The sequence below is a fragment of the Ursus maritimus genome, unplaced genomic scaffold (assembly GCF_017311325.1).
Source record: "Ursus maritimus isolate PB19 unplaced genomic scaffold, ASM1731132v1 scaffold_8, whole genome shotgun sequence".
NCBI classification, from domain to species: Eukaryota; Metazoa; Chordata; class Mammalia; order Carnivora; family Ursidae; genus Ursus; species Ursus maritimus.
In genome coordinates this window covers 68,991,426-69,013,333 of record NW_024426996.1, presented here as the reverse complement: position 1 = coordinate 69,013,333, position 21,908 = coordinate 68,991,426, and the positions used below count along the sequence as shown (strand labels likewise).

At 35.9% G+C, this 21,908-nt stretch overlaps 1 protein-coding gene across 1 annotated transcript in view; it reads left to right on the top strand.

Moving 5' to 3' along the window:
• The window catches only part of NCAPG (non-SMC condensin I complex subunit G), a 48,659-nt gene that overhangs the window by 22,212 nt on the left and 4,539 nt on the right, over positions 1–21,908 (top strand). Inside the window, exons 14-16 of the mRNA XM_008685812.2 lie at positions 1,716–1,943; positions 20,280–20,461; positions 20,729–20,903. Of these exons, the coding sequence (XP_008684034.1) occupies positions 1,716–1,943; positions 20,280–20,461; positions 20,729–20,903 (585 nt within the window). The remainder of the gene's footprint in view (positions 1–1,715; positions 1,944–20,279; positions 20,462–20,728; positions 20,904–21,908) is intronic.

Genomic DNA, 21,908 nt, shown 5'->3' with positions numbered 1-21,908 from the left:
AACCAGTCAATAGAAAAGCAGCCTTGTCATGGAATTAAAGTGTTAAAGTATTGAAGTTTGCCCCCCGCCTTTTTTGTAATATAAACAACTGAGATCTCTAAACTTTTTTAAGGACTAGCTATTAATATTTGCCTGAAAAAAATAGCTAGATATAATTTTTTTTTTTTTTTAAGTAAGCTCCATGCCCAATGTGAGCCCAGTGGTGTGGAGCTCAAACTCATGACCATGAGATCAAGAGTTGGATACTGACTGAGCCACCTAGGTGCCCCTAGATATTTTTTTGTAAGTTAAAAATGTTGTTTGTGAATATCAGGTTCAAATGCAGTAAAATAGTTGTATGTAAAATTTTGCCTTTTTTTTTTTTTTTGTATGTTACTCTGTAGTGGGGTTTTAAGCTCTTCTCATAGCCTTAAAAGGATTCACGATCAAAAGAAGTTAACCACTGAATAAATTCAGTTGTTCATAAAGTTACCTTGAGGGCTATCATTAGAAGATTTTAGATTAAGGGAAAACAACTATCTTTTGGGAGAGTAAGAAATCAGTTCTTTTTGAAATCAAATTTTAGTAATAAAAATTGATTTAAGACGTATACACACTTGTTAGAAAGGTGGGAGAGAGAAAGCCTTCCTTCCTTCTTGGCACCATGCCCAACATGGGGCTCAAACTCACAACCTCAAGATCAGGAGTTACATGCTCTACTGACTGAGCCAGTCGGGCACCCCAGAAATTATTTCATTTTAAAGTCTTGTTTAGATAAATACAGTATTGAGAGCCATTGCTAACCAGTAAGGGACTGAGAAGGACAAGGAAAACCAAGTTGCTGAAAGAGTGGCATGTTTAGAAGTCTTAGAGAACTGTCTTGACATTGCATTTGGCTTTGGCAAATTTGCAGGTCTTACCATAATAGATATGTTTTGAAATTTCTTTCAAAGGTTTGAGCTATTTTTCTCAATTCACTAACTTGACCAACTTGTGATTTTTATTCATTCTGAAGGCTAAGCCATATAGGCAAATAATGGATCAATGTCCAAAATGTAAGTGCATTAAAGAATATAATAAAGCCCTTCATAATAAAAATATTCAGCTCTATTTTTTTTATGGCTTTGAAATTTGGTATATAGGAATTCAGTGTTCTTAACCTAGGACAGACTCATACAAACTGCTGGTTTCATGATTTACCTCCTTTTATGAAGGAGTCCAGTTCATTGAGAACTGAATTTACTTTTAATGAAATTTGAATTTATTGAACTAATAAAGTTTTATCTTTAGTGAAGCTTGCTAACCTGCAAGAGTACTGATATTCTAATGAATGCTTTTTATTGGTTAGAATGTAATGTTTTTGTCTTAATAGATGGCTGAAACAATTACAGTGTAATTGAACATTTTTTCTAGATCTTAAAACAAATCATATCTCTTATATTCGTTCTTTTTCAAATAAAAGGAACAAATAATATAATTCAGCCTGATTCTAGTTCTAGGAATTTTTTTGTACTGAAGGTGAACTTTTTCTGAATGAAAAAGAAGTCTAAATGTTATGGTACAAATAAATAAAAATAATAATGTTAAAACAGAAATTTTGATTTTTGGAAAATAAAGTTTCATGTGGACTTGACTGTTGGAATTAGACTAAGAAAATAAGGTACATGTTAATTTTATGCAGCATAGACAAAAGTTTACTGAATTTACTTGTTTTGGCGGGGGATGTTTCAATTTAGGTTTTGCAAATTGATGATGTGACAATAAAAATTAGTGCTTTAAAGGCAATCTTTGACCAACTGATGACGTTTGGGATTGAGCCATTTAAAACTAAAAAAATCAAAGCCCTTCAAAGTGAAGATGCAGAGATAAATACTGATGGAGACCAAGAGTTCAAAGAAGCTGAAGAAGAGACTGCTACAGCCAAGAATGTCCTGAAACTCCTTTCTGATTTCTTAGATAGTGAGGTAAGAAATAATCACAGTCTTGTTATTATGAAATTTCTTTTTATTGTGTATGTTTATGCTCTTTATTTTTTTTAGGCTGAAGCTTAAATTTGACCAACAAGTTCCACTTTCATTCCTAATATACCTTGTTTCTCACTGTCAGATTGTATGTGCAGAGAAATGAAGTATAAAAATGACTATTAGAGAGGGTTCTTTTGTTTTTGTTTTTATCTTTTCCCATGTCTTTTTGATTTATGACTTAAAGTTTTTCCCCAGGAGTCTTAAGAAATAGTTGAAAATAATTTTACATTGGGTTGGTGAAAGGTCTGAGATAGGGTATGGTATTAGATGTTTTTTCCTTAAGGTACTCTTGAACTACATTTGTATAGCGTATATAAACAATTAAGCAAAAAATTGTTATATTTTTTTTATTGAGGTGAAATTGATATGAACAGTTTTAAAGCAAACGGTTGATTGGCATTTAGTACCTTTACAATGTAATGCAATTGCCACCTCTGTCTAATTTTTAGAACATTTTCATTATCCCAAAAGGAAGAACTGTATCCTTTGAGCAGTTGCTCCTTATTTCCTCTCCTGCCTGGTCCTTAAAGTCACCAATATGCCTTTTGTCTCTATGAATTTAACTATTCTGGATGTTTCATATAAATGGAATCATGTACTATGTGACTTCGTGTCTGCTTTCTTTCACTTAGCTTCTTTTCTTTCTTTCTTTTTTTTGATATATTTGTTTATTTATTTGCTTTATCTGTAAGTCCCATGGGGGAAGGGACTATGCTTGCATGTTTTTGGGTTTTTTTTTGTGGTGTTGTTTTTTTTTTTTAAATAGTCGAGGTATAGTACATCATCGGTTTTTGATATAATGTACAGTGCTTCATTAGTTGAATATAACACCCAGCCCTCATTATATCACACGCCTCCTTTAATTCCCATCACCCTGTTATCCCATCCCCCCATCCACCTCCCTTTCTGCAACCCTCACTTTGTTTCCTAGAGTCAAGAGTCTCATATGGTTTGTCTCCCTCAATGATTTCTTCCCATTCAGTTTTCCCTCACTTCCCCTATTGTCCTCTGCATTATTCCTTATGTCCCACATATAAGTGAAACCATATCATAATTGTGTTTCTCTGATTGACTTATTTCACTTAGCATAATACCCTCCAGTTCCATCCATGCTGATGTAAATATAGATATTCATCCTTTCTGATGGCTGTGAGTAATATTTCATTGTATATATGAACCACATCTTCTTTACCCATTCATCTGTTGAAGGACATCTCAGCTCCTTCCACAGTTTGGCTATTGTGGACATATCTGCTATAAACACTGGGGTGCAGGTGCCCCTTCTTTTCACTACATCTTTATCTTTGGGGTAAATACCCAATAGTGCAGGTGCTGGGTTGTAGGGTAGCTCTATTTTTAACGTCCTGAGGAATCACCATACTGTTTTCAGGAGCGACTATACCAGCTTGCATTCCCACCAGTCGTGTAAGAGGTTCCTCTTTCTCTGCATCCTCACCAACATTTGTTGTTTCTAGTCTTGTTAATTTTTGCCATTCTGACTGGTGTAAGGTGGTATCTCATTGTGGTGTTGTTTTTTATTTCCCTGATGGCAAGTGATGTGGAGCATTTTTTCATGTGTCTGTTGTCCATTTGTATGTCTTCTTTGGAGGAGAAGTGTCTGTTCATGTCTTCCGCTTATTTCTTGACTGGATTATTTGTTTTTTGGGTGTTGAGTTTGATAAGTTCTTTGTAGATCTTGGATACCAGCCCTTAATCTATAATGTCATTTGCAAATATCTTCTCCCATTCCGCCTTTTAGTTTTATTGATTGTTTCCTTTGCTGTGCAGAAGCTTTTTAGCCCAACAGTTCATTTTTACTTTTGTTTCCCTTGCCTTTAGAGCTGTGTCTTGGAAAAAGTTGGCTTTGTCCAAGGTCGAACAGGTTGCTGCCTGTGTTCTCCTCTAGGATTTTGAGGGATTCCTGGCTCACATTTAGATCTTTCATCCATTTTGAGTTTATCTTTGTGTATGGTGTAAGAGAACGGTCCAGTCTCATTCTGTTGCATTTGACCAGTTTTCCCAGCACCATTTATTGAAGAGACTGTCTTTTTTCCATTGGATACTTTTCCCTGATTTGTCAAAGATTAGTTGACCATAGCGTTGAGGGTCCGTTTCTGGGCTCTCTATTCTGTTGCATTGATCTATGTGTCTGTTTTTGTGCCATACCATGCTGTCTTGATGATCACAGCTTTGTAATAGAGCTTGAAGTCAGGCAGTGTGATGCCCCTAGCTTTGGTTTTCTTTTTCAACATTCCCCTGACGATTCGGGGTCTTTTCTGATTCCATAGAAATTTTAGGATATTTTTCCAGCTCTGTGGAAAATATTGGTGGTGTTTTGATAGGGATTGCATTGAATGTATAGATTGCTCTGGGCAGCATAGACATTTTAACAGTGTTTATTCTTCCAATCCATGAACATGGAATGTTTTTCCATCTCTTTGTGTCTTCCTCAATATCTTTCATAAATGTTCTGTAGTTTCTAGACTACAGATCCTTTGCCTCTTTGGTTAGGTTTATTCCTAGATATCTAGTGGCTTTCGGTGCAGTTGTGAACAGGATCGATTCCTTAATTTCTCTTTCTTCTGTCCCATTGTTAGTGTATAGAAATGCATCTGATTTCTGTGCATTGATTTTGTATCCTGCCATGTTGCTGAATTGCTGTATGAGTTCTAACAATTTTGGGGTGGAGTCTTGGATTTTCCACATAAAGTATCATGTCATCTGCGAAGAGAGTTTGACTACTTCTTTGCTGATTCGGATGCCTTTTATTTCTTTTTGTTGTCTGATTGCTGAGGCTAGGACTTCTAGCACTGTGTTGAGCAATAGTGGTGAGAGTGGGCATCCTTCTTGTGTTCCCGACCTTAAGGGAAAAGCTCTCAGTTTTTCTCCATTGAGAATGATATTCGCTGTGGCACTTAGCTTGTTTCCAAGGCTCATTCATGTTGTAGCTTGTATCAGTACTACATTCCTTCTTTTGGCAGAATGCTCTCTCATTTTATGTATATATCACAATTTGCTTAGCCATTCGTCCATTGAAAAATATTTGGGCTGTTTTCATCTTTTAGCTGTTTGGGTATAGTCCTGTTATGAACATGCATGGACATTATTTGTTTTCTATTCTTTGGGGTATATACCTAGGAGGGGCTTACTGGGACATACAGTAATCTTTTTTTTTTCCTAATGATTCACCGCCAATCTAGTTAATTAACACATCCCAACAATTCACATATTTATTTACTTATTTTAGTGAGAACATTTAAATTCTACTCTCCTAGCAAAGTTAATTATACAATATCAACTATAGTCACTGTGTTTTACATTAAGTCTCCAGAATTTATTTTTATTTTATTTTTTAAGAACTCGTAACTGAAATTTTGTACCTTTTACCAATGTCTCTGTATTTCTCCCCATCCCCCAGTCCTGGCAGCTACTTTTCTACTCCCATTTCTATGAGTTTGACCTTTTTTTTTTTTTTTTTTTAAATTTAAGATTCTACGTTTAAAGTGATACATACAGTATTTGTCTTTGTCTGGCTCTTTCACTTAGCAAAATGTCCTGAAGGCCTATCCATGTTGTAGATGGTAGGATTTCCTTTTCTTATCTCCAAGTATATTCTGTTGTATATATTTGTATATGTACCATATCTTCTTCTCCATTCCCCCACTGATGGGCATTTAGGTTGTTTCCATGTCTTGGCTATTATAAATAATGCTGCAGTGAACATGGGAGTGCGGATATCTCTTCGAGATTCTGTTTTCATTTCGTTTGGGTGTATATCCTGAAGTGAGATTGTTCTGTCATATGGTAATTCTATTTTTAACTTTTTTTTTTTTTTTTTAAGATTTATCCATTCATTTTAGAGAGAGAGTATGTGAGAGCAGGGGAAGGGGCAGAGGGAATGGGAAAGAACCTTAAGCAGACTCCAAGCCGAGCGTGGAGCTGGATGTGGGGTTTGATCCCAGGACCCCGAGATCATGACCTGAGCGGAAGTCGGATGCTCAACCATCTGGGCCACTCAGGCACTCCTGTTTTTAATTTTTTGAGGAACCTCCATATTGTTTTCCACAGTAGCTGCACCAGTTTACATTCCCACCAGCAGTGCACAAGGCTTCCCTTTTCTCCACATCCTCACCAATACTTAGCTCTTGTTTTGTTGTTGAAAGTCATTCAAACAATGTGAGGTGATAATGCATTGTGGTTTTGATTTGCATTTCCATGATGATTAGTGATGCTGAGCACTTTTTCATGTGCCTGTTGTCCGTTTCTGTTTTTGGAAAAATATCATTTTAATTCCTCTGCCCATTTTTTTTAAAGTTGTAATATTAGTTTCAGGTGTACAATATGGTGATTCAACACTCCCATACAACACCTGGTGCTCATCACAGCAAGTGCACTCCTTAATCCCCATCACCTTTTTAACCCATCCTCCACTCATCCCCCTTCTGGTAACCATCAGTTTGTTCTGTATAGTTAAGAATCTATTTCTTGGTTTGCCTCTCTTGCTTTTTTCCCTTTGCTCATTTGTTTTGTTTCTTAAATTCCACGTATGAGTGAAATCATATAACGTTTGTCTTTCTCTGACTTATTTCACTTAGCATAATACTCTAGATTTATCCATGTCTTTGCAAATGGCAAGATTTCATTCTTTTGATGGCTGAGTAGTATTCCAGTGTGTGTGTGTGTGTGTGTACACACACCACCTCGTCTTTATTCATTCATCAGTTGATGGACACTTGGACTGTTTCTGTAATTTGGCTATTGTAGATAATGCTGCTATAAACATTGGGGTGCATGTATCCCTTTGAATTAGTATTTTTGTATTGTTTGGAATTTTATTATTCTTTGGATAAATACCTAGTAGTGCAATTGCTGGACTGTAAGGTAGTTCTATTTTTAACTTTTTGAGGAAGCTCCATACTGTTTTCTAGCGTGGCTGTACCAGTTTGCATTCCCACCCATAGGGCAAGATGGTTCCCCTTTCTCCATATCCTTGCCAACACCTATTGTTTCTTGTGTTATTGATCTTTTAAATTTATTTTATTTATTTATTTGACAGAGATAGAGACAGCCAGCGAGAGAGGGAACACAAGCAGGGGGAGTGGGAGAGGAAGAAGCAGGCTTATAGCGGAGGAGCCTGATGTGGGGTCTCGATCCGATAATGCCAGAATCACGCCCTGAGCCGAAGGCAGACGCTTAACCGCTGTGCCACCCAGGCGCCCCTCTTGTGTTATTGATTTTAACCATTCTGACAGTTGTGAGGTGCTTTCTCATTGCAGTTTTGATTTGTATTTTAATTGGATTGTTTGGGTTTTTTTGCTATTGAGTTATATGAGTTCCTTATATATTTGGAATATTAACCTGTTATTAAATATATAATTTGCAAATTTTTTTTGCAATATGTAGGCTGCCTTTTCATTTTGTTGATGGTTTCCCTGGCTGTGCAGAGCTGTTCCATTTGATGTAGTCCCACTTATTTTTCTGATGTTGACATTGTTTTTGGTAGCAAATCCAAAAAATCACCAAGGCCTGTTTTCTTCTAGGAGTTTTATGGTTTCATATGATAATTTCTTTAACTTCTTTGAGGACCTGTCAAACTGTTTTCCACAGCAGTCAAACCATTTTACATTTTTACCAACATTATACAAGGGTTTCAGTTTTCCAAGTTTCATATCAATGCTTGTTATTTTCCATTAAAATTTTTTTTTAGGGGTGCCTGGGTGGCTCAGGTGGTTAAGCGTCTGCCTTTGGCTCTGGTCATGATCCCAGGGTGCTGAGATTGAGCCCTCCCAAGCAGGGAGCCCGCTTCTCCCTCTCCCTCTGCTGTTCCCCCTGCTTGTGCTCTCTCACTCTCTCTGTCAAATAAATAAATAAAATCTTTAAAAAAAAAATTTTTTTTAACCATTTTAGTAGATTGAAAAGATACCTCCAGTGGTTTTGAATTATATTTCCCTAATGACTAATGATGAGTATCTTTATGTGCTTGTTGCCTATTTGTATGTCTTATTTGGAGAAATGTCTTTTCAAATCCTTTTTCCATTTTAAAATTGGGTTGTCCTTTTGGAGTTCTTCATATATTTTGAGTAATAGAGCCTTATCAAGTATATGATATGCAAATATTTTGTCCTATAGGTTGTCTTTTCTTAAGAATGTCCTTCGATATCTAAAACATTTGTAATTTTGATAAAGACTAAGTTGTGTTTTTTACCCTTTTATTGCTTGTGCGTCTTTTGGTGTCCTATCTAAGAATATATTGCCCATCCAAGTCATGGAGATTTGTCTCTGTGTTTTCTTCTAAGAGTTTGACTTTTAGCTTTTTATATTTAAGCCTTTGATGAATTTTCAGATAATATTTCCACATGGTGTGAGGTAGAGGTCTAACTTCATTGTTTTGCTTGTGGACATCCAGTTTGTCTTAGCACCATTAATTGAAGATACGATTCTTTTCCCACTGAATTGTTTTGGCACTTTTGTTGAGAATCAGCTGACCCTACTTGTGTGAGTTTATTTCTGGACTCTCAATTATATTACATTATCTGTGTCAGTCCTTATGGCAGTACCAGACTGTTTTAAGTGGTGTAACTTCATAATAGTTTTTAAAGTGGGGAGTTTTAAAAAGTTTTTAATTTGGGAAGTTGAGTTCTCCAACTTTGTTCTTTATTTTCAATATTGTTTGGCTACTTGGGGTCTTTTGCAATTCTTCATGAATTGGAGGATTGGTTTTTCCATTTCTGCAAAAAAGTCCATTAGAATTTTGATAGGGGTTGCATTTGAATGTGTAGATCACACTGAGTAATAGTTGGCATCTTAATAATGTTAAATCTTCCAATCCATAAACTTGGATGCCTTTCCATTTATTTAGGTCATCTTTAATTTCTTTCAAAAGTGTTTTGTTTTCAGGGTATAAATCTTTGATTTTCTTGGTTAAATTTATTCTTATGTATTTGGATGCTATTATAAATAGAATTGTTTTCTTAATTTCCTTTTTGGGTGGTTGGTTCACTGATTTTGTATAGAAACTCAGTTGGGTTTTCTGTGTGTGTATTTGATTTGATATTCAACCTTGCTACATTCACTTATTAATTCTTGTAATTTATGTGTGTGAAGTTTTGGTATTTTCTCTACATAGAATCATGTCATCTGTGAAGAGACATTGTTTCAATTCTTCCTTTCCAATTTGTGTGTCTTTTATTTCTTTTTCTGTTTTATTTTCTTTTTCCTACATAATTGCTCTAACTGGAACTTCCAGTACACTGTTGAGGAGCAATGGTTAAAACAAGCATCGTTGTTTTGTCTCTAATCTTAAGGGGAAATTTTTCAGTCTTTAACTATAGAGTATGATGTAGGTTCTTTATAAATGACTTTCTCATTTTGAGAAAGTTTCCTTCTATTCTTCTCTAGGTTTTTTTTCTTTGTTTTGGCTTTGTTTTGCTTTTGTCATGAAAACACGTTTAATTTGTCAAATGCTTTTTCTACATCAATGAGATGCTCATATGGGTTTTTGTTCCTTTGTTTTATTGATGTACGTTACTTTGATTGATTTTCTTCTGTTGAATCACTCTTGCAATCTTGGGATAAGTTCTACTTGGTTATGGTGTAGATGGTGTATAACCTTTTTATGTGTTGTTGGATTTGATTTGCTACCATTTTCTTGAAGATTTTTATGTCTGTATTCATAAGGGAAATTGGGCTGTTGTTGTCTTGCACGTCTTTGTCTGCCTTTGCTATCAGGATAATACTGACTTCATACACTGAGTTAGGAATTGTTTGTTCCTCTTCCGTTTATTGGAAGACTTTGAGAAGATTGCTCTGAATTCTTTTACTGCTTGGTGGGGATTTACCAGTAAAGACATCTGGGGTTGGACTTTTCACTTGGGGAGGTTTCTGATTACTTATTCAATTGGAGTATAATTAGAGGTCTATTTGGATTTTTTATTTTTTACTGAGTCAGTTTTGGTAATTTGTCTTTCTAGGAAATTGTCCATTTTATCTAAGTTATTTAATTTTTTGGTGGTCAGTTCATAGTATTTTCTTACAATTCTTTCTATTACTGTAAGGTCAGTTGTAACGTTCCTGCTTTCAGTTCTGATTTCAGTTGTTTGCATCTTCTTTCTTTTATCTTTGTCATTCTAGCTGAAAGTTTGTCAGTTGTGTTCATATTTTCAAAGAACCAACTTTTGGCTTCATTGATTTTTTTCTCTTTTTCTATCTCTGTTTTGTTTCTCTTCTCTAATCTTTAGTATTTTTTTTCTCCTTCCTTCTTTAGGTTTAGTTTGTTCTTTTTTTAGTTCCTTAAAGTATAAAGTTAGGTTATTGAGGTTTTTAAAAAAATTCCAGCGTAATTAAATGTACACTGTTATATTCGTTTCAGTTGTACAATATAGTGATTCAGCAGTTCTGCGCATTATTCAGTGCTTATTATGATAAGTGTACTTGTAATTCCTTTCACCTATTTTACCCAACCCTTCCTCTCCCCCCTTTTTCTCTGGTAACCATGAGTTTGTTCTCTATATTTAAGAGTCTCTTTTTTGGTTTGTGTCTTTTTTCATTGTTCATTTGTTTTGTTTTTTAAATTTCACATATGAATAAAATCATATGGTGTTTGTCTTTCTCTGATTGACTTATTTCTTTTTTCCTTTTTTTTGAATGTGGGGCTTGAACTCACGACCATGAGATCAAGACCTGAGCCAAGTTCAAGAGTCGGACACTTAACTGACTGAGCCACCCAGGCACCCCACTGATTGACTTATTTCATTTAGCATTGTACCCTCTTGATCCATCCATGTTGTTTAAATGGCAAGATTTCATTCTCTCTCTCTCTCTTTTTTGTTTTTGGCTGAGTAATATTCCATTGTATATAGATACATATACATCTTCTTTATGCATTCATCTGTTGATGGACATTAGCGTTTCTGTATTTTGGCTATTGTAAATAATACTGCAGTAAACATGTGTATATATCTTTTTGGAATTGATGTTTTTATATTCTTTGGGTAAATACCCAGTAGTGGAATTACTGGATCATATGATAATTCTATTTTTAATTTTTTGAGGGACCTGCATACCATTTTCCGAAGTGGCTGTACCAGTTTGCATTCCCACCAACAGCGCATGAATGTTCCTTTTCTCCACATCCTTGCCAAACTTGTTGTCTCTTGGGTTTTTGATTTTAGCCATTCTTACAGGTGTGAGATGATACCATTGAGGTTTTGATTTGCATTTTCCTGTTGATAAGTGATGTCGAGCATCTTTTCATGTGTCTGTTGGCCATCTGTATGTCTTCCTTGGAGAAATGTCTGTTCATATCTTCTGACCATATTTTAATTGGATTATTTTTTGGTGTTGAGTTGTATGAGTTCTTTATATATTTTGAATACTAATTCTTTATCAAATATGTCATTTGCAAATATCTTCTCCCATTCAGTAGGTTATCTTTTAGTTTTGTTGATTATTTCCTTTGCTGTGCAGTAGCTTTTTGTTTTAATGTAATACCAGTAGTTTGTTTATTTTTGCTTTTGTTTCCCTAGCCTCAGGAGGCATATCTAGGAAAGTGTTGCTACTGCTGATATCAAAGAAATTATTGCCTGTGTTCTCTTCTAGGATGTTTATGGTTTCAGGTCTCACATTTAAGTTTTCATTTAGCATTAGCATTTTGAGTTTATTTTTGTGAATGGTATAAGAAAATGGTCCAGTTTCATTGTTTTGCATGTAGCTGTTTAGTTTTCCCAAAGCCACTTGTTGAAGAGACTTGTCTTTTTCACATTTGTATATTTTTGCCTCCTTTCTTGAAGATTAGTTCGCCATATAATTGTGTGTTTATTTCTGGGCTCTCTATTCTGTTCTTTTGATGTTTGTATCTATTTTTTGTGCCAGTGCCTTACTGTTTAAATTACTACAGCTTTGTAGTATATCTGGAAATCTGGGATTGTGAAGCCTCCAGTCTTTTTCAAGATTACTTTGGCTATTTGGGGTCTTTTGTGGCTCCATACAAATTTTAGGGTTATTCTAGTTTTGTGAAAAATGCTATTGATATTTTGATAGGGATTGCATTAAATGTGTAGATTGCTTTGGGTAGTATGGACATTTTAACAATATTATTCTCCCAATCCATGAACATGGAATATCTTTCTATTTGTTTCATCTTCGGTTTCTTTTATCAATGTTTTATAGTTTTCAGAGTACAGGTCTTTCACCTTCTGGTTAGTTTATTCCTAGGTATTTTATGCTTTTTGGTGCAGTTGTAAATGGGATTGTTTTCTTAATTTCTCTTTCTGTTACTTCATTATTTGTGTACGTAGAAATGCAAAGTATTTCTATATATTGATTTTGTATCTGACCTTCGTGAATTCATTTATCAGTTCTAGTAATGTGTTGGTGGAGTCTTTAGGGTTTTCTCTATAGGATATCGTGTCATCTGTAAATAGTAAATTTTACTTCTCCCTTACTGATTCAGATGCCTTTTATTTCTTTTTGTTGTTTGGTTGCTGTGGCTAGGACTTCCAGAACTATGTTGAGTAAAAGTAGTCAAAGTGGATATCTTTGTCTTGTTCCTGATCTTATGGGAAGAGCTCTCAGTTTTTTATTGACTATGATGTTAGCTGTGGGTTTTTCATGTATGGCCTTTAGTATGTTGAGGTATATTCCCTCTAAACCTACTTTGTTGAGGGTTTTTATTATAAATGGATGTTGTACTTGTCATATGCTTTTTCTACATCTATTGAAATGATCATATGGTTTTTATCCTTTGTCTTATTGATGTGATGTATCACATTGATTTGCAAATATTGAACCACCCTTGCAACCCAGGAATAAATAAATCCCACTATAGAGAAAACTCTAAAGACTCCACCAAAACATTACTAGAACTGATAAATAAATAAAATCATGGTGAATGATTTTTTTTTAATTTTTAGAAATAAAAAAATTTTTTAATGTACTGTTTCTGTTTGCTAATATTTTGTTGAGGAATTTTGCATCTACATTCATTAGATATATTGGGGTGTAGTTCTCTTATTTTGTAATGTCTTTTTGTGGTTTTGGTATCAGGTGATGCTGGCCTTAGAATGAATTTGGAAGCTTTTCTTCCTCTTCTATTTTTTGGAATAGTTTGAGAAAAATAAGTAATAACTTTTCTTTAAATGTTTGGGAAAATTCACCTGTGAGGCCTAGTGGCAAGTGGCCCTGAACTTCTGTTTGTTGGGGAATTTTTTTTTGTTATTGACGCAATTTCATTGCTGGTAATTGGACCATTCACATTTTCTATTTATTCCTGATTCAGTTTTGGGAGGTTACATATATCTAGGAATGTATCCATTTCTTCTTGGTTGTCCAATTTGTTGGCATATAATGTTTCATAACATTTGCTTATAATCTTTTGTATTTCTGTGATGTTGGTTGTTATTTTTCTTCTCTCATTTCCGATTTTGAGTCCTCCTTTTATTCTTTTCTTTTTCTTTCTTTCTTTTTTTTTTCCTGATGAATCTTGCTAAAGTTTGTCAATTTTGTTGGTCTTTTCAAAGAACAAGTTCCTGGCTTCATTTATCTGTTCTGTTAGTTTTTTTGGTTTTTATTTCATTTATTTTTGCTCTGATTTTTGTTATTTTCTTCCTTCTACTGGTCTTGGGTTTTGTGTATTCTTCTTTTTCTAGCACCTTTATGTGTAAGTTCAGGTTGTTTGAGATTTTTCTTCCTTCCTGAGGTAGGCCTGTATTGTGATAAACTTCCCTCTTAGAAGAGCTTTTGGTGCATGCCAAAGATTTTTTTTCCTTTTTATGTCTCTCCATTTTACTTTTTGATATGTTTGATTTCTTGGTTGCCTCCTTAATTGTTCAGTAGTATATTATTTAACCTCGATGTATTTGTGTTCTTTCCAGATTTTTTCTTGTGGTTGATTTCTAGTTTCATAGCATTGTGGTTGGAAAAGATGCATGGTATGATTTCAGTCCTTTTATTGAGATTTGTTTTGTTAGCTAACATGTGATCTATTCTTGAGAATGTTCCATATGCCCTTGAAAACAATGTATATTCTGCTGTCTTGGGATGGAATGTTCTGAATATATCTATTAGATCCATCTCATTTAATGCATCATTGAAAGTCATTGTTTCCTTGCTTATTTTCTATTTGGATGATGTATCGATTTCTATAAGTGGGGTGTTGAAAGTCCCCTACTATAATTTGGGGGGAATAAATCTTTACAGTTGTTATATCTTCTTGTTGGATTGTTCCCTTTTGATTATGTATTGTCCTTTGTCTCTAGTTACAGACTTTGTTTTAAAGTCTGTTTTGTCTGATATGTTTCTATCCCAGCTTTCTTTTCACTTCCATTTGCAGATAAGTGTTTTTCTATCCCTCACTTTCAATTTGCATGTGTCCTTAGGTCTGAAAAGAGTCTGTTGTAGGCAGCATTTTTTTTTAAATCCGTTCTGTCACTATATGTCTTTTGACTGGAGCATTTAGTCCATTTACATTCAAAGTAATTATTGATAGGTAGGTACTTCTGTATGCTCTTCTGTTACTAGTTTTGTGATTGTTTTTGGAGTTCTTCTCTGTTCCTTTCTTGGTCTCTTCGTTCATGGTTTGCTGGCTTTCTTTAGTGATATACATGGATTCCTTTCTCTACTCTTTGCTTGTCTATTACTGATATTTGATTTGTGGTTACCATCAGGTTTACATATAACCTGCTATATATGGATATAGCAGTTTATATTGTTGATGGTTGCTTAAGCTTGAACCATTTTAAAAGAACTAAATTTCTGCTCCTCTCTCCCCACATTTTAGATATTTGGTGTTATACTTTTCTTTTCCTTTTGTGAATTCCTTGACTGATTTTTATAGGTATACTTAATTTTACTCCTTTTGTGCTTCCTAGTTTTCTTACTCCTGCTTATGATGTTTCTTTTCCACTAAAAGAATCCCCTGTAACATTTCTCATAAGGCTGGTTTATGATGATGAATTCCTTTAATTTCTGTTTTTCTGAAAAACTTTTTGTCTCTCCTATTGTGAGTGATAGTCTTGCTGGATAGAATATTCTTGGTTGCAGGTTTTTTCTTTCAGCACTTTGAGTATATCATGCCACTCCTTTCTGAGCTGCAAAATTTCTGCTGAAAATCAGCTGATATTCTTATGGGGTTTCTCTTGTATGTAACCGTCTTCTTTTTCTGCTTTTAAAATTATCTCTTTATCACTACTTTTTGCCAATTTTTAAAAGATTTTATTTATTTATTTATTTATTTATTTATTTATTTATTTTAGAGAGCATGTGAGTGGGGGAGGGGCAGAGGGAGAGGCAGAGAATCTCAAGCAGACTCCACGCTGAGTGCGGAGCTCAATGCAGGGCTTGATTCCATGACCCTGAGATCATGATTTGAGCTAAAAGCCAAGAGCTGGGCACTCAGCCAACTGAGCCACCCAGGCGCCCCACTACTTTTTTGCCAATTTAGTTACTGTGTTTTGGTGTGGACCTCCTTGGGTTGATTTTGCTGGGGGCTCTCTGTGCCTCCTGGGTCTGGATTTCTGTTTCCTTCTCCATTTCTGGACAGTTTTCAGCTGTTATTTCTTCAAATGAATTTTCTTTCCTCTTTTCTCTCTCTTCTCCTTCTGGGATCCCTATAATGCAAATGTTATTATGCTTGATGGTGTCACTGAGTTCCCTTAATCTATTCTCATTTTTTATTATTTTTTCTTTTGTTTGGCTTGATTGCTTTCCATTACTCTGTCCTCCAGTTGACCGATCTGTTCTGCTTCCTCCAATCTACTGTTTATTCCCTCTAGTGTATTTTTAATTTCAGTTACTGAGTTCTTCATTTCTGATTGGTTCTTTATTTTTCTGTCCCTTTGTTGTGGGTCTCACTGAGATCCTCCACTCTTTTCTCAAGTCCAGTGAGTATCTTAGTGACCATTACTTTAAATTATCTATCAGGCATATTACTTATTTCCTTTTCATTTAGCTCTCTTGCTTGTGATTTTGTCTTGTTCTTTAATTTGGGACATATTCCTCTGTCTCATTTTGTCTAACACTGTGTCTGTTTCTCTGTTTTAGGAATCTCAGCTTTGTCTTCTGCTCTTGAAAGTAGTGGCCATATGAAGAAGAGTTCCTATAGTGTCCTGCAGTACAGTGTCCCCTGTTCACCAGAACCTGGTGCTTCAGGGCTATCTCCTATGTGTGTTACACACCCTTCTGTTGTGGCTGAGCCACATTTGCCTTCAATCCAGTCATCTGCAATGGTTCCCTTTGCTTGTTGGCAAGTGTTAGTCCCTGTATTTTTAGTGGGCCGGTCTGGGGCCACTTTAGGTTTGATTAGGTCAGACAGGGTGTTTGTCAGAGATGTAGTCACAATGAACTGAAAGGTATTGTCCCCTGGGAAGCTTTCATTGGTAGGCAGGGCAGGCAGTCAGATTAGATGTCTGCCTTTACTCCACTGCTTTAGCTGCTTTGGAGAATTCCTNNNNGGGTGGGTTGGAGGGAGCAGGTCTGGAGAATTCAGAAGTGGGGTGTGCTGTTAGCAAGGTAGGTGGGAAGTGTTCGTTTCCTGGTTCCTTCAAGTGTTGGGTTTCTTTTTTTTTTTTTTACGATTTTATTTATTTATTTGACAGAGAGAGACAGCCAGCGCGAGAGGGAACACAAGCAGGGGGAGTGGGAGAGGAAGAAGCAGGCTCTTAGTGGAGGAGCCTGATGTGGGGCTCGAACCCAGAACGCTGGGATCACGCCCTGAGCCGAAGGCAGATGTTTAACCGCTGCGCTACCCAGGCGCCCCAAGTGTTGGGTTTCTGAGCTGGGGGCCAGAGGAGGGAAATGGCACCTGTCAGTTCTTTTGTTCTTGGAGAAGTCTCCTTAAGATCCCTGTCCCTCTAGTACACATTTTGAGATTAGCAAATAAATCTCCAGGACTTTTTCAAACTACTGCTTCTCTGCTTACTTCTATGCTTAGTATCTTAGTGGGGTTGTTCGTTATGCTGTCTCCTTAAGGGCGTGGGGGACTGAGTTTCCTATCTCCATTTGTCTCTCCCAGAGCCCAGTTGGCTGATTTTTTAAAAGTTCTAGGTGTTAAGCCCTACTGATTATAAGAACTCACAGTGTTAAGCCTCTCTGGTTTTCAAAGCCATATGTTGTGGGGGTTCGTCTTTCCAGTGCAGATCTCTGGTGCCTGGGGCCCCTGGGGTGGGGTCTGCTTCTCTCCTCTGTCCAGTGGCTGCTGTGTCCCTCCTGTGGACAGTCCCATGGGTCAGTTTGGTTCCTGACTATGTCTCCACCTTTCCTGCTCTTTTCGATGTGGCCTTTTCTCTACATTTAGCTGTGGAGAGTCTGTTCTTCCAGTCTTTGGGTCGTTTTTTGGGTTATTTACACTGCTGTGGGTGTTATCTAGGTATATCCTTGGGAGGAAGTGAGCTTAGTATACTCCTACTCCACCACCTTCCTGGAAGTCCAAGATTTTTTTTTTTTTTTAATGTAGGCATTTACTGCTATAAATTGCCCTGTGAACACTGCTTATGTTGCACTTCATAAGTTTTGTTTTTTTGTATTTTTCATTTTAGTTCATTTCTAAGTGTTTTCTAAATTTCCTTTTTATGTCTTCTTTGACTCATTGATGTGTAAAAAGTATATTGTTTACACATATTTGTGAATTTTACAGTCTTCTTCCGGTATTGCTTTCTAGGTATGTTTTCTTGTGGTTTGAGAAGATATTTTGAAGTTTTCATTCTTTTAAAATTTATTTTGAGTTGTTTTTGGCTTAACATAGTGTCTATCCAGATGTGAGGATATTCCATGTGCTCTTGAGAAGAAAGTGTATTCTTTGGTGAGGAAGAGTGGACTACATGTTTGGTGGGTCTGGATGGTCTATAATATTATTCAAGTCCTTATTGTTGTTTCCTTATTGATCTGCCTGGGTGTTCTGTCCATTACAGAAAGCTCTTCAATTATTACTGTTGAGCTCTTTCTTTCTGTGTTTCTGCCAGTGCTTATTTATGTATTTTGAGGCTCTGTTTTATCTATACTTTTAATTATATTTTGATGAATTAACCTTTTTAATATCAGTATTTATTGTTCTATGTCTCTTTTAACAGGTTTTGACTTATCACATTTTGGTTGCAAAATTGTGGTAATCAGTCCTTCCTTATCAGTGATTTAAGTGTAAATAAACTCACCAGTCAAAAGGCAGATGTTGGTTTTTTGAGTTAATATTCAAGTGATATACTCATTTCCTGTTGGGAATTACCCAGTGCTGTGGGCTTGCTGACATTGCATTGGTAGACAATGTACAGTAAAACTGTCTGACAAGCGCTTTTTTTTTTTTTTAATAGTACTCATACCTTAATTGCTTTCTGGCTATACTAGATTCTGTGATTTTGACTTTATTTTTGTCATCACCACTAAACAAAATCTGACTTACTTCACTGCCCTCTGGGTCTTAATAAGAATTTTTTTCACATGCTTTAAGATTTGCAATTCTGTTTCATTTCAAATTCCTGACATTCAGCTTCAGAAGGAGCACTATTGCTCTCAGGAAAGTATGTCACAGTTAAACATCTTAAAAAGATGGGGAGCATGCGGCCTTTGGAGTTGTCGACTTGTACATTTGTGTTCTGGTTGCATTTGTATGAATCTTCAATAAGGTGTTTACTGTCTCTGGCTTCTTTCCTCCTCTGTAAAATGGGGATAACGATGCCTATTCACTGGATGGTTCTTTAATTAAGTCAACAAATATTTGAAGGCAAATTATGTGCCAGTCAGTATATGTTCTTGAGAGGACAGTGCTGAGTGGAACGGAGTTGCTGCCCTCGTGGCTGTGGTGAGCCCTAAATGAGTTAGTGTGTGGGAAGCACACGCTAGTGCCCTAGCACTTACTCATCTTATTGGCCTCTAGATCTTTATTTTTGGGTTTTGGAAAATTTTTTGAAATAGTTTTTGTATTTGTTCATTCCATTGTTTTTACTTATGTCTCTCTATTTTAGACTTGTTTTACATTTGTAGATTATAACCTGCAAAGGTAATTTCCCTAAAATCTCATTTTTTTCTTTTCTTCTCCACCATTTCAAAAACCTTAAGTGTTTCCATATCCTGCCTCACTACAGTTGAATTTTTTTGCCTGATTTTCAGGATCTCTGTAATGTGATCACTGAGCAAATTTACTGTTCATCAGTAATTATAAATAATAACTGATATTTGTTGAGGATTTACTATGTGGATAGCACTCTTAAAAAAAGATTTTATTTATTTATTTGAGAGAGAGCAAAAGAGTGGGGGAGGAGCAGAGGAAGAGGGACATGCAGACTCCCTGCTGAGCTCGGATCCTGAGATCATAACTTGAGCTGAAATCAAGAGTCAGACGCTTAACCGACTGAGCCACCCAGGCACCCCTATATGGATAGCATTGTAAGAGTTTTATTTGTAGTATTTCTTTATCTTTGTAACTGTAATTTTTATTATCCTTTTAATTTTAATATGAAAAAAGTGGGGTACATGGGGCGTCTGGGTGGCTCAGTCAGTTGAGCGTCCAACCTTGATTTTGGCTTAGGTCATGATCTCAGGGTCATGGGATCAAGCCCTTATGTGGGGGTGCTGCTCTTAGCAGGGAGTCTGCTTGAGATTCTCTCCCAGTGCCCCTTTCCCCACTCAAATGTGCTCCCTCTCTAAAATAAAAATGTAAATCTTTAAAAAAATTGGGGTACCAAGCTCATATGCACAGGATCATGCAGCTAGGAAGTGTCAGAGGCTTGACTTTAATAATTCAGTCTCAATAACTAGTATTTTTATACCTGTCTTTTATGCCTATACCTCCATATGAATATCACCATACCTTCTTTTCCATTTTCTTCTCTAAGGTTTGCTTTTGGTTACTCTTTCTAGGAATTCCTTTTTCCACTTGTACACCTTCTATTCCCATTTCCCCTTTATTCGTACACATTGTCACTCCCACCTCGGGAGCTTCTGTTTATAGGTCATCTTTCTCTGATGGCGGGGATCATTACTGGGTGTTTTCTATATCTTATCTCATGAGAAGCACGTAATACATTACCGTTTTGACTTTTGGTTTCACAATATTTAAAAGGCCTTTTGGCTCTTCTAAAAGTTTTTAAGGGAATTGAAGTTTTCTTAGCTAGACTAATAATTTGTCATATAACCTTAACCTAAAATCTTTTTATGTGTCTTTAACAAAGTCATAGTATGAGTGATTTTTTTTTGATAGTTCATAGAAAAAAATTGTAGGACAGCCTACATTGTAAGGCTTAAAAAGGAAATACAAATTTTAAAAAATTTAATGAAAGTCATTTTTATTAGGTGTCTGAACTCAGGACAGGAGCTGCAGAAGGACTAGCCAAGCTGATGTTCTCAGGGCTCTTGGTCAGCAGCAGGATTCTTTCTCGTCTTATCTTGTTGTGGTACAACCCTGTGACTGAAGAGGATGTTCGACTTCGACATTGCCTAGGCGTGTTCTTCCCCATGTTTGCTTATGCGAGCAGGTATTTAGTTATACTGACAAATCAGAATCTGACTTGAAGTTAAATTCAGGCTCCCCATGAGTCATATCTATAAATATAATTTTGTTATTGTTCTTTTTTTTCAGTGGTTAGTAATGCAAACTTACCTAGATTTTATTTACCTGAATTATTTGTCTCTTTCCTAGATGAAAGTATACTGCATCTTGATGGGGTAAATTTTATACATGTTTTTTTGAGAATCATATGCCTTTTCTTTGCTCACATACTTTTCAAATTGTTTTTCAATAGGACTAATCAGGAATGTTTTGAAGAAGCCTTTCTTCCAACTCTGCAAACGCTGGCCAGTGCTCCTGCATCTTCTCCTTTAGCTGAAGTAGATATCACTAATGTTGCTGAGTTACTTGTAGATTTGACAAGACCAAGTGGATTAAATCCTAAGGCCAAGAACTCACAAGATTATCAGGTGGGTGAGTATGTTAGCTTATGGATGGTGAGGATGACGACTGGCATATAGATCACTGTTGTTTTTGATAGAAAAATCCTTTCCATAGGGTCTTAGAAGTAGAGACAGACCACGGTTTATCTTGAGATTTCTGGTCTATATGGTGGCACATAACACAAAGGAAGAAAAAGATCTTTTGGGAAATGTGGTGATAATCATATAAAGATAGAAGTAATTTGCTACTGAAATTCAGAACTTGCCAAAAATTCATCACTCTCACTACCCCCTCCCGACCTAGTGCTGGCTATTAAATATTCTGAAAAATGTCCTATGTTTATTCAGGACTCATTGAGTCTTCAAATGTTGGCTTATCTGCTATGTTTCTGATACAAGGAAGGAGAATTCGAAGAATGAAGGTCACCTCAAGTTCATTTTTGTTTTTAATTCAAAGAAGATAAGTTAATCGCAAACTGTCCCATAAATTAAACTTAAGCTAGGTTTTGAATTCTTTAATATCATTTAATCAAACTTGTTACCATATTGAAAATTAATGTGTTATTAATGATTTCAGATGCCAGCTAATTAAGTTGAAAGTATAGCTTTTTAATATTAATTGATATTTAATGACTGCATACTCCATTCAAGTCGTTATGTTACACGTTATTGGAAAGAAGATTACAAAGGATATTAAGACAAAGTATAGTAAGGGTAGGTGATAGAGCTACTAAGTGCTTTAGGACTTAAGAAGAGGCAGGGTTCATGCGGTAGGGGTGATGAGTACAGAATTACTAGTAAAATTCAGTTCGGTCTTATTGGGATTTGGACAGTGGTTTGGGTAGAGAAAAAAACTTTAGGTAAGAGTGATTAAATGTAGCTGGTTGTCCAAGTCATGCAGGGGGACTGTGGAAGAATTATTCTGGCTAAGGAGCCAGAATGGCCCTGTTGAGGGCAGAACATTGAGATAGGGAATTTGGAGTTGGCAGTATTTGCCGTAACGATGTAGGATGTATATTGAAAGGCTTAATG